This window comes from Leptodactylus fuscus, chromosome 8 (genome assembly GCF_031893055.1).
Source record: "Leptodactylus fuscus isolate aLepFus1 chromosome 8, aLepFus1.hap2, whole genome shotgun sequence".
NCBI lineage: Eukaryota > Metazoa > Chordata > Amphibia > Anura > Leptodactylidae > Leptodactylus > Leptodactylus fuscus.
In genome coordinates, this window is record NC_134272.1 from 10,019,474 (window position 1) to 10,033,461 (window position 13,988).

At 42.0% G+C, this 13,988-nt stretch overlaps 1 protein-coding gene across 1 annotated transcript; it reads right to left on the minus strand.

The window, feature by feature from the left end:
• Nucleotides 1-2,154: 2,154 nt before the first annotated feature.
• Nucleotides 2,155-5,605, minus strand: LOC142217733 (noggin-2-like). The gene has a single exon (XM_075286098.1). It carries the CDS (start codon nucleotides 4,040-4,042, stop codon nucleotides 3,386-3,388), a length of 657 nt encoding a protein of 218 aa, XP_075142199.1. The 5' UTR covers nucleotides 4,043-5,605; the 3' UTR covers nucleotides 2,155-3,385.
• Nucleotides 5,606-13,988: the final 8,383 nt, after the last annotated feature.

Sequence of the window (13,988 nt, forward strand, 5' to 3'; positions counted from 1 at the left end):
TACTGCATGTCCGCACAGAGAGTACTGCATGTCCGCACAGAGAGTACTGCATGTCCGGCACACAGAGTACTGCATGTCCGGCACACAGAGTACTGCATGTCTGCACACAGAGTACTGCATGTCCGGACACAGAGTACTGCATGTCTGCGCACAGAGTACTGCATGTCCGCACACAGAGTACTGCATGTCTGGGTTAAAAAAAAAAACGATCTCTAGTATCTCTAGCATTACTATAAAAGTGAATGGAGCCGCCCCACATGTGCTAACATCTGCTTCATTGTTTTTGGGGTCTAAGGGACCCTTATTCTAGTGTTTGGCAGGGGATTGTTCTCAAACCATCAGCAAGTTAAACCCTATGCTCTGGATAAGGGGTTGTGGGGGAGTGACTGAAAATAACTAGATTTCTTATTCAGACTATCGCCATATGTAGTGGGGTCCATTACGAGTATCATCCTGCATTGGACCCGCAATCCTGCAACAGGAAATTGGTGTTTGGCCGTGGTTTGTGTTAGTAGTGTGTGGATGGGATTTGCTTAAATCCCATCCACAACACTGATACTGTATATCTCAGCGGGTTAGCCACCTGCAATTCAGCTGTTTGCAAGACGTGTGGCCCCGGCCTACATCAGCTCTGAAAGTTTGACCAAGGAATAACGTAGCGGCCATTCACACTAAACTATAGCAGTCTGCAGTCCATGGAAAAGTAATCAGCGATGTGATGTCTTGTGTATATGCAGCTTATATGTAACCCTTACGTCACATAGGATTGCAAAACATGGGGCTAAATAAGACAATATCATAGACATTGAAGTTTCCACACATTGGGGTTATATGTATGTATCCATATGGGGTTAGGTCCTTTCACTGAACACTTTCTTTATCCTTCTATTCTGTCAGGATTTGTTCTCATCAGAAGCCCCTTTTTGGGAAACCACCCCTAGAAGTCGCAGACAGGATGTAACACATTACATGGTCATTAGACGTGATCTCGTGGTCTCTGGAGTCATGGGAAGGACATGTTTATCTTATACAGTATGGACTGGCCATTACAGCTCATCATATAGCACCAAGACCTGCAGGTAATAAGGTAAGTGGCCCCGGGTGGTGTCAGTACTGAACCCAATGTCTGTGTGATCTGCTAGACCATATAGTCTTGTAATGTGCTTTTAACCCTTTTAAGCACCTGTTCTATATCTATATAGTGTATGTGTATATATATATATATATATATATATATATATATATATATATATGGTCTCCAACCTGTTACTCTCCAGCTGTGGAGCAATGACACCTCCCCGCTGCAGGTCGTCAGGGCATACTGGTTTGGGACCACCACTGTATGGTCATTGCCCAATTTCATGTAGCCATGGGCTAGAAGGCTCATGCTCACGACTCCTTACAAGCCAATAGCTTGCATCCGTACGAATCCATGTACCACCGTATTGCCTATTGCAGAGATATTCTCACCTGTATGCACCAGGATATGCACACCTAGTAACTATTGCATTATAGTACGATGCTATGAGTATGAAGTTAAGTGTCACCCTCAACCTTCATCTTATAGATACCAACAATATCAAATGCTTCTTATTGCACAGAGACAAGACCGCTTCCAGGGCTCCAGCACCTCTCCATCTACCCGCTGTACATGTTTGCTGTAGACCTTGGTCTCTTTGATCCCCCTGTAATTCCAGGGCTTTGTAACGCGTCACACACATATATGTCAAAGGGCCGTTTGTTTCATTGTTATGTTTTAAAGCGTGTTATAGCGGCTAGACTGGGACATAATCAATTTCTCAATAAAATAAATCCATTACCTTCCCCAGGCCTTTGCTTTTGGCCTATTAAACCAGTTGCTTTTTTTTTTTTTTTTTTTCCAGTTTTGTTTTGTGAGACGCTTTGATCTAAGACCCCCATAGTTTTACAGTGAACAACCCTGGTGCTATCTAAATGGCTTAATACATGGCTCGGGGATTGTCTGTGCGCGACGACGTGGTCTAAGTGAAAACCTTAAGATTTAACACATCACCATCACAATGGAATAGGAGTCCTAGGCATAAGACATACAACCGGTGTTGTAATACCTGGGTCCCATCCATCCAACCAGTCACATAGAAGAAAGCAGACACCAGGGATTATATTGAACCACTGAATGTTTATTTATTGCTATAATGTCTTGCTGGTTTTTGACGTTTGTTTGTTTGTTTTTATATTATATTTACACTGTTACATGAAAGAGAAGTTTCAAGTATTATCTGTCCATTCGTTTTATAGCTTCATTTTTTATTTATTTTTTCCGCCTCTTGCTTTTTAAGTGTCCGCAAACCATAAAATAAATAAATGTGGACCAAGATGTCCCGATCTGCACCCTAAACAAGTAAACCAAGATATCACTCTCTTTATAAAACATCTGTTATAACATTCATCCCATTTATTCGTGAGAAAAAAAATATCAGATTATGTTAGGGGGGGTGGGGGTGGCAAAATGGGACGTGATGGGCATAGGGGGGGGGGGGGGGGGGTGGCAGAGCAGGGGTTAAATTAAAGGAGATGCTTTTACCCACCAGTTCATTATGGATAGATAGATAATTAAATAGAATAAAAAAAAAAAAGTGTGGTCCATATGTCTCATATTATACAAATACCCTCCAAAAAATAATAATAATAATACAGCTAGCAACAAATAAAGAGAAAAAAAAATTACATCAATATTAGGTTTTAAAAAAAAATCTATTTTATTTACAAAAGCCGGTGACTCGAGTTTTAGATTCCCCCGTTTTTTTCTGTTTTTTGTTTGTACAGTTTTTTTTTCTTTCTTGTTTTTTTTTTTAATTGTTAAAAAGCTATATTACATATAAAAATAAAACATCTGTTTGGAGGTGCTTAGTTCTGGAGGCTTTTTTTTTTATCAAGCTTTAAAAATAATATACATAGCAATAATACAATAATAATAATATGAATAATTCTGCTTATCAACAGTGCAAGGTCGGGGAGGATAACACTTTCTATCTCTTTTAATACTGCATAAATTGGTTCTTAACCCAACAGAAAGGAAAAAAAAAATATTAATTTATGGCAATAATTCCTTAATTTTTTTTTTTTTTTTGTCCTTGTTTGTCCCTGTCTGGCCTCTTCGTGAGTACCTTTTGTGAGTAACTCCATGGTAAAGCCCCGAAGGGGTTAAAGGAGTCCACTCCCCCCCCCCCCACCTCCAAAGTGTTCTGCTGTCAACCAGATGAACTGTGGTTGTATTCACTATCCAGTTCCCCAGTGTCAATGGCAAGGAAAAAAAAAAAAAAGCACCAGGTTACTCGTCCTTAACAGTGCAAGGATTAAGCAGCGACCCATTCAGCTCTGACGTCCGTTCGCTGATGAGCAGCCATTAACACGAGCACTTGCACTCTGATAGTATCGGATACTGGAAAGGGATCCATGTGCAGAACCGTGGCCTCGACCAGCCCTGGCAGTGCCACCTTAAGAAAATCTTGGTGACAGATTTATGAGGCCTGCAGTACATACCCTCTGGTAAGGAGCAGGACTTCTCTCCAAAGCATTGTCCTTCCTTGATGAACCTTGGCCAAAACCTGATCCCCAGGTCCTTCCAGGTATAGAGTACCGGGCAGTAGGTGTAAGCCCACAACCACTGCAAGAACTTCCGTCGGGCTTTTCTGCCCATCTTGATCCTTCCTCCGTAAGGTGCTTCAGTGAGGTCCATCTTCTTGAGCTCCATTGGTAGCGAGCCAAGGGTTTTCGTTTTTGTCAATGAGTCCTGGGTGGACGCGTTTACAAGGTTGGGCAAAACCACCGCCATAAAGTTGGGGTCAAAGTTGCTGCCAAGTTTCTTTCTTAATGTCCTCTCATCCAAGTCCTGCTCTTTGGGATCCTGTTCTGGATCCGGTTGCTCAATAACAGGTAAGACAGGTAGGTCTCCGCTCGGAGAAGGTCGAAACCTAAGAAAAGGTTGGCAGGACCCCTGATGGTGCACTAAAACCAGGCAGGAGCAAAGGAGAACTGCTTGGGGCAGATTTATCCTCTTCATGATTTTTTTGCCCCCTTCAGAGAAGAACAAAGTTCTCCCACCCCCCTCCCACTGGAGTTTTTGTCTTAAAAGAAAAAAAAATCGAAGAACTTTCAGCTGTCAGTGGAAAGAGCAATTTTTTTTTTCTTTTTTGCAAATAATCCAAGGAGAAGCCCTCAGTAGTAGCGGGTTCTAGTAAATTCTATTTCCCCAAACAAATCTCTTATATTCTTTCCTCAGCCTGTTTGGTAGAAGCTCAGAAATAGACACAAAGTCCAGAGAAGATGCTTTAAATAGATCAGCGGCGTGTGTGACACACACACACAGATGGATATACTGTATGTGATCTCCAGCCTTGTGGAGCCAGGAAGTTTCTCACAGAGAGGTAGCTGTGTCCATCAGCAGGGTGAACCACACAAGGAAAGCAAAGATCTTTAATTTACCCCCTTTCTCCAACTTTTTTTCAGTCCTCCCCCCTTCCCTCTCTCTCTCGCTCTCCTTTTCTTACTCCCGGTGCAGGAGCTGGCTCGCAGGACATAAAAATTCACAGTGGAATAGTCTCCATCCCCATGGTGACATCCAGGACAACTTGTCTAGACTCTGCAATACAGTCTGGGCTCAGGCAGGAGCCAATGGTATAAAAATAATTAAAATTAATCCTCTCAAATTGGGAAAATTATAGGCAGGGAAGGTATGCCGCTCGGGTATCCACAGCGTGCACTTTCCAAGTTCGGAGTCTTCAGAACTTCAGCAATGGTACAATCCTTCAAAAAAAAAAAAATCAGTTCATTTAGACAGTTCCAAAATCCCAGAAGAGGTCCAGACCTGTGTTGAGGTAAGGCTTCATTTTGGAGGGTTTTTTTGTGTTTCTTTTTTTTTTTAAATTGCGTTCATTAAAGGAATCCTTTTTTTTTTTTGCAGACGGAGCTGCTATCCAGGGAGTCTGCCGGGGGAGAGAATTGGGGTTTTGTCACAATTCCTCTGGCTCCAGTCTTTGTATAGAGAGGTTAGCGAGCCTCTTTTTTAGGAGCAAATGAAAAGACATAGAGAGCAGTGAGACAGCAAACACATGGAGCTGTGTGTGTGCGCAATAAGGGAGCCCTTTTAAAGCAAGGCTCCTTCTTTCTTTCTCTGGCTGGGAAAGAATGCTGCTTGGGTGCAAATGAGATGTTGCTGCTTGTGAGGCAGGAGGATTAAAAACCCTCTTTTATAATACAGTATGAGAGGCCGAAAAGGAGGAAGAAAAAAAAAAAAACCACACAGACTGTGCAGTATCACATTGCCAAAGTGAGCCTTATATCCAGATGTCCTTCAGAGTTCAAGCATGGTGTATACCATTCTGGCTTCCTCTGTGAATGGCCCCGGGGTTCTTGTGTCTGTCTCAATGCACTGGCCAGATGGGAGCTGTCGAGCAGCAGGTTACTGGTGCCTGGCCAGCAAGTGAGATGTCCAGTGCGGATCAGGCAGGTGCTTTGCAGGGTCTTGTCCTTCCTCTGTACCTGCTTGTCACCCTCCTCTGTGCAGAGCTCGCTGTAGAGTGACTTTTCCCCACTGCCTCTCACTCCTGAATGTGCTGTGCTCTACTGTCCAATGCAGGTTAAATATCTCCCCCTGATGGTGTGAATTGTTAACTGACACTACCCACTGCAGTCACTCCCCCCAACACACTCTCTCAGACTCTCTGACAGCCTTTCCACAACAACCCTCACCAACCTCCCCCCTCCCTGCTCAGACCCCATAGGAGTGTGCCTTCTGGGTCCTGCGACCCTGGGATGTCTCCTGTTAATCCCGTGCAGATTGTAAGAGAAAAATGTGCAGCGATCCTACACGACCGGTAATTCTGCTGAACATCTCGGATCTCGATCAAGGAATATTACAATGTCCTTTACTATACGAGTGGCCACGGAGCAAAAATTTTTAGAAAAAATTCTGCCATCCAGATTTTAAAGTCCATTTTTATGAACTGTCTCATGGGGTTAATACTGTCAATAATTTATATGTATACTATGTTGCCAGTATTTTTGTTCAGTAGATGGAGTTTAATGTCCCAAACTTATGTATCCTACCGCCACCGGTATCCATAGGCTTCCCCGCTATACGCTGAGAAGAGTCCCCTGACGGACGCTGAATACCTATACATTGTGCCCAGGGAAGGTCAGAAAACCTAACATTTTCCAAGGATATTGTAAGCAAGCGGCGGTAGGATACAGAGGTATGCTCACGGTTCAGTGGTCCCAAACAACCTGATGAGTTCCCTTTAAACAAGATGAGGAACTCTATACCTGGTAAGATGGCAGTGTGGTGTGACTTGCATTGGGATTTGCTCCCTACCTTTCCTCTTTACTCAGGAAATCCCAAGAGGACCAATTTGGAAAAGGAAACAGTTTGCGACACTAATCTTATGAACTTTTAAGCCAACAGAAAAGAAAAGAAAGGACAAATCTTATAAGGATAAGTCATCAGTATGTGATAGGTGAGGGTCTGACACCCAGGACCTCTACAGATCAGCTGATATATATATATATATGGCAGCGACACTCTGGTGAGCACTGCCATTGCTTTACAGCCAATAAGGTCACATTCAAGTGAATGAGGCTGAGCTACAATACCAAACACAACCGCTATACAATGTATGGCGCTGTGTTTGGTGAGCAGGGAAGAGGCGACATTGCCCTGGGGGGGCAGGTGTCAGATCCCTGCCTATCTGATATTGATCACCTACCTATGATTAGAATACCCCATTATGTGCCTTGTTTGTTGAGTGTTACACCACTAATAAGAAGCTTATAGAACTGGGGAGGGGGCGAACATTCGTGTAAGAATGGTCAGGACAGAAACTTTGTTGTACCCAGGAGCGCCATTGACTAATTGGTAAATTGTCATAGCTGGCTTTGGGCACCTTTCAGTTAGGACTTTCGTGTTTCATTGTGGTCATACATTGCAGCCATATATTTTTATACAATGGACATTATTTTAATAACAACATAAGATTTTATTTTTTTAATCCCATGACATGAAATGATCATTCAGAGTGACGTGAATGAAAACTTAGCTTTTTCCTTAAGTCATAAACTTGACCCATTAGATTCCTGACCACACAAGAAGAATAGATCGGACACTTCGGAAGGACTTTACTACCTGCCTTCAGTTATATTGGTGGCATAGACACAACGATAGTCGTTACGTGGGCGCTACGATGTTATCGGGTTAAAAACCTTTACTACTTTATCCAGTTCAACCTACACCATCCTATTGTAAATCCCAGTATTCTGCTGTAAGGCCCCCCCAACCAAGCACCAGCCATCTGCCAAGCCAAAACCCCCAACATGCCCTGAACAAGGCTCAAATAAAAGGAGCCATTGAGAGAGACAGAGAGCGGTACATCGAGGAATGGAGAAGCGCAATAAAAAACTCCAAGAATCTCACTGTGTACCAGTCATTGCAAAGGGACTACACCATGGCCACCTACCTGGAGAGAATACCCCATCCCAAACACAGACAGACCCTGAGCTGGTACAGACTGAGCGCCCACAGCCTAGAGATGGAGACGGGGCGACACAGGCAGACGTACAAGCCACGGGAGAACAGAATGTGCCAGCACTGTGACCAGGGGGCCCTAGAAGACGAGACCCACTTCCTGCTACACTGCACCAAATACTCAGCTGTGAGGGCCGTCTGCTACCAAAGACTCTCTGCCCACATCCCAGACTTCATATCTGCAGACGAGAAGAGGAAACTCTACATCCTACTGGGAGAAGAAGAGGCCACTGTGGAGATCGCTGCCCAATACGTGTCCAGCTGTTACCAAATGAAGTGAAGATGAGACCCCACGGACTGTTATACCCCAAATCACCTACCCCCCCCATACCCACCACTCTCACTTGACTAGCTTTGGCAATGCCAAATATCTATTCGGACATGCCAATAAAGATTGTTTGATTCTTGATTGATTGAGGCCTAGGCAGTCTGAAGGGGAACAGGGCAAATAAATATGGAGACTGAAGAGCGGACCCCAGTGCTAATCAGTCTCATATCCAGCAGGAGGTCGTAGGATGCTGCTATATTTTAGGGTAAACCTAACAAACTGGCTTCTAGCCCTTACTTATTGGGTACTTGCGTCAACCATTAAATAAGAAGAAAATTTGAGGAAATTGGTGGATTTTTACATCTTCTGAACTAGCGGTAATGGAGCTCCTACCTATATTGTGCCTGGTTGTGTATTTTATGTGGCCCCTTCCGAGTCCAGGGCCGAGTAACAACTATTACCGCTGCGCCCCCTATATAGTCTAGCCTAGGTTATATAGCAGGTGAGGTGTTGTGAATATTAGACAAGTTAGGTCCATTGATGAAGTAGATTGATTTAGCCCATTTGGACCCCTTATACATGTTTATATAGTGTCTTCTAATAACCACAAGCAGTGTACCCCATACTCACTATAAGGCCCTATGCTTACAACCAAGTGTGCTTACAATATGGGGCCGAGTATTCAGTGGTTTGTACTTGGAGGACACTCGGAGTGAAAGTGAATTCTGTGATCCATTCACGTCTATGGGGCTTCCCATCCATTCCAATGACGCAGATGATTGTAGAGCAGGTCCTATACTGCTCGGTGCCATCAGAACAGAATGGATTGGAATCCCCTATAGACGTGAAGAGAATGAAGGATTCCTCTAAGCCAACATATTCGTGGGCGCCTGTCCTAGGTGCACCGAGAGGCGCTACAGAAGAACGCACTAAATTCATTACAAACATTCCTGATACAGACATCGGGGGCCATTAAAATCTGGAAAATAAAGATGCAGATCAAATAAGAGCTCTCTTCACACAGCAACTCATAAAAATAGTCAGCCTTGGTGGCCCAGATATTTCGGCATCTATAAATAATTTTTGTTTAAAACTTTACTTTTTTTTATTTTATTTTATTTTTCATCTGCACAACAGCACAAAGAAATGTATTTATTGTTCTGGCAGGCACATTTTTTACTGCGTTTATATCAGTTACACGGTTTCAGAAAATTGGCAGGAATAACAGTGTTCCAGTGTAAAAATCGTGGCAATTACTTTTTACTGTGTACACCTTGTGCGGCTGAACACCTGTACGCCATGGCTGCAGTGCTCGGCCCACATATTTTCATATGTTTAATGACCAAGCTCTGCTTTGTAAACTGTGTTTTGGTGAATTTACTCGTATACTACAGAGTTTACTTGTGCTTCATACTGGAAGGCCTGGGAATGGTGGATCAATAGTAGCCGCATTGGCGATAGTCACTAAACGTTGCTGTGGTCGAGGGGCTAGTACTTGTCCTTACAGATGTAGTACATAGGTATGGGATGGATAGAAAGAGATGAAATACATAGATAGATAGATAGAAGATGGATGGATAGATCGATAGATAGATAGGAGGTAGACAGACAGACAGACAGATAGATAGATAGATAGATAGATAGATAGATAGATAGATAGATAGATAGATAGATAGGAGATAATAGATAGATGATAAACGATAGATAGATAGGAGAGAGATATATAGATAGATAGATAGATAGGAGATAGAAGGGAGATAGATAGATGATAGATAGCTAGATAGAAGGTAGATAGATAGGAGATAGATAGATGATAGATAGATAGATAGATAGACAGACACATAGATACAGTGTTGGCCAAAAGTTTTGGCACCCCTGCAATTCTGTCAGATAATACTCATGTTCTTCCAGAAAATGATTGCAATCACAAATTCTTTGGTATTGTCTTCATTTAATTTGTCTTCAATGGAAAACCACAAAAAGAATTGTCAAAAAGACAAATTGGATATAATTCCACAGCAAACATAAAAAGGGGGTGGACAAAAGTATTGGCACTGTTTGAAAAATCATGTGATGCTTCTCTAATTTGTGTAATTAACAGCACCTGTTACTTACCTGAGGCACCTAACAGGTGGTGGCAATAACTAAATCACACTTGCAGCCAGTTGAAATGGATTAAAGTTGACTCATCCTCTGTCCTGTGTCCTTGTGTGACCACGTTGAGCATGGAGAAAAGAAAGAAGACCAAAGAACTGTCTGAGGACTTGAGAAGCAAAATTGTGAGGAAGCATGAGCAATCTCAAGGCTACAAGTCCATCTCCAAAGACCTGAATGTTCCTGTGTCTACCGTGCGCAGTGTCATCAAGAAGTGTAAAGCCCATGGCACTGTGGCTAACCTCCTTAGATGTGGACGCAAAAGAAAAATTGCCGAGAGATTTCAACGCAAGATTGTGCGGATGGCGGATAAAGAACCTCGACTAACATCCAAACAAGTTCAAGCTGCCCTGCAGTCCGAGGGTAGAACAGTGTCATCCCGTACTATCCGCGGCGTCTGAATGAGAAGGGACTGTATGGTAGGAGACCCAGGAAGACCCCACTTCTTACCCAGAGAAGCCAGGCTGGAGTTTGCCAAAACTTACCTGAGAAAGCCAAAACCGTTTTGGAAGAATGTTCTCTGGTCAGATGAGACAAAAGTAGGAAAAGGCCTCAACATAGAGTTTACAGGAAAAAAGAGGCCTTCAAAGAGAAGAAGACGCCCCCTACAGTCAGACATGGCGGGGGTCCCTGATGTTTGGGGTTGCTTTGCTGCCTCTGGCACTGGACTGCTTGACCGTGTGCATGGCATTATGAAGTCTGAAGACGACCAACACATTGTGCAGCATCATGTAGGGCCCAGTGTGAGAAAGCCGGGTCTCCCTCAGAGGTCAGGGCTCTTCCAGCAGGACAAGGACCCAAAACACACTTCAGGTCAGCACTAGAAAATGGTGCTGAGAGAAAGCCCTGGAGACTTGTAAAGTGGCAGCAATGAGTCCAGCCCTGAATCCCATAGAACACCTGTGGGGGAGGGGGAGAGATCTCTTGGTGGCAGTTTGGAGAAGGCCCCTTTCACATCTCAGGGGGGACCGCGAGCAGTTTGCCAAAGAAGAAGGGTCTAAGATTCCAGCAGAGCCTTGTAAGAAACTCATTGCTGGTTAGCGGAAGCGGTTGTGCGCAGTTATTGTGTCTAAAGGTTGTGCTACCAAATATTAGGCTGAGGGCGCCAATACTTCTGTCCGCACCAGTTTTGGAGTTTTGTGTAAAATGATCAATGATGTGACTTTTTTTCATTCTCTTTTGTGTTTTCTCATTGCAAGCAAAATAACTGAAGATATTACCAAAGAGTTTGTGCTTGTAATCATTTTCTGGAAGACAACGAGCATTATCTGACAGAATTGAAGGGGGGGGGGGGGGGGCAATACTTTTGGCCAACACGATAGATAGATAGATAGATAGATAGATAGATAGATAGATAGATGATAGATGTCCAATGTATAGATACAAAAAGATAAGAAATGTAGAAATGTGATAGATATAATACATACATAGATGTAAAACAGATAGATATTTGCCATATAGATAGATGACTTTTGTTCTATTGCTCTGCTCCATAATCTTACTCATCTACAATTGTACTCTTGTATCTGTCTTTTTTTTTATGTCAATTTTAGGAAATTTCAGTTTCTTCTGTATTTTTTACAAAACTTTCTATACATAAAAATCACCAGTAAAATGTAAGATTTATTCTGTCAATTTATTCCTGTTTTTTTGCGATTTCTCACTACTTTCAGCTTCTCCTTTCTCTATTTCTCAAACATAACAGCGGGATATCTCAGTGGCTTCATTACAATAGCTGAGTTATAATTTACCGACAGTCACGACTCCGCGATTTCCAAGACTGTCTATTATCCTGCCGTGTTCATCCAGTGGGAGGTAAAGAAGAGAAGACTCCTCGTAACGACTGCTAATTGGACAGATTTTAGGGAAGAAATCCCTACCTTACTCCGAAGTAACGTGCAGAATACTCCGTCACTAAGCTGTAGATATCACTCTACCTGTATACTGCACTGTGCAAATGTTTTAGGCAGGTGGGGATAAATATATTGCAAAGTAAAAAAAAAAACTTTCAGAAAGAAAAGGGTTAATGGTTTATTTTTGTCAATTAATAAAATGAAAAAATCAAAACAAAAAGAGAAATGTAAATCCCTTCAATATTTGGGGTGACGTTTGGTCCTGGAAGTGATGATCCGGCCCCATAGATATAGCCCTGATCTCATCATCATCCAGTCTGTCTTGGATAACATGAAGAGACAGACGGATTGGAGCAAGCAACATCCATCTGTGCTTAGTTCTCCAAGATGGCGGCAGGAACAACCTCCCTGCCCAGTTCTGCCAAAAACTGTCTACAAGTACCGAGTACCAAGAACTGATGGAGGGCAAAGGTCTCACCGAATATTGATGGGATTTATATTTCTCTTTTCTTCATTCACTTCATTTTCTTAATTGACAAAAATAAACCATTAACCCTTCTGTTTCTGAAACCATTCTTACTTTGCAGCATTTTATTCACACATGTCTGAAACTTTTGCAAAATCAGGGTAGTAACTATAGGGGATGGAGAGGAAGCGGTTGTTGCTGGGCCCACAGATTTGGCATTGGGGCTCAGGAGCCTCCAGTTACGATAGATAGATAGATAGATAGATAGATAGATAGATAGATAGATAGATAGATAGACAGATATGAGATAGGATAGATAGATAGATAGATAGATAGATAGATCGATAGATAGATAGATAGATAGATAGGCAATAGATAGATAGATAGACAGATATGAGATAGGATGGATAGATAGATAGATAGATAGATAGGAGATAGATAGATAGATAGATAGGCGATAGATAGATAGATAGATAGATAGATAGACAGATATGAGATTAGATAGATAGATAGATAGATAGATAGATAGATAGATAGATAGGAGATAGATAGATAGATAGATAGATAGGCAATAGATAGATAGATAGATATGAGATAGAACAAGGAATGGGAAACCAATGATGCTTTCCTCAGGAGTGGTTCCATAACCATAAAAAAAAGCATCACTCCAATATTTTGGTGAATACTCCATGCGATATTGTCTCGCCCCATTACACACATTCCACATTTTGGCTCAGTTCTTTGGAGCCAGTCTCAAGCCTTTTAACCTGTATATTGGAGAGCTGCCTTATCTATTTTTACGAGATAGATCTGCATGAGGTACATCTATAGATAGATAGACAGACAGACAGATAAATATAGATAGCTAGACATAGATTTAGTAAATCAAAAAATTAACCTTTAATCCGTAGCAATGTTTCGGTTCATGTGCGAACCTTTTTCAATATACAAGTGACAAATTCAACATTATATAGTGTTACACAGTGCAGAGTGTAATATGTGACCTGTAGTCCTATGAAAAAGTTTGTGCCCCCCTATTAATCTTAATCATTTTTAGTTCTAAATATTTTGGTGTTTGCCATTTTAGTTTGATATATCTAATAACTGATGGACACAGTAATATTTCAGGATTGAAATGAGGTTTATTGTACTAACAGAAAATGTGCACTATGCATTAAACCAAAATTTGACCAGTGCAAAAATTTTGGTACCCTCATCATTATATTGATGTGAATACTCCTAACTACTTTTTACTGACTTACTGAAGCACAAAATTGGTTTTGTAACCTCATTGAGCTTTGAACTTCATAGCCAGATCTATCCAATCATGAGAAAAGGTATTTAAGGTGGCCAATTGCAAGTTGTTCTCCTATTTGAATCTCCTCTGAAGAGTGGCATCATGGGCTACTCAAAACAACTCTCAAGTGATCTGAAAACAAAGATTGTTCAACATAGTTGTTCAGGGGAAGGATACAAAAAGTTGTCTCAGAGATTTAACCTGTCAGTTTCCACTGTGAGGAACATAGTAAGGAAATGGAAGACCACAGGGACAGTTCTTGTTAAGCCCAGAAGTGGCAGGCCAAGAAAAATATCAGAAAGGCAGAGAAGAAGAATGGTGAGAACAGTCAAGGACAATCCACAGACACCTCCAAAGAGCTGCAGCATCATCTTGCTGCAGATTGTATCACT

Coding starts and splice junctions, on each gene's coding strand:
- LOC142217733 (XM_075286098.1), bottom strand. CDS start 4,042: ATGAAGAGGATAAATCTGCCCCAAGCAGTTCTCCTTTGCTCCTGCCTG.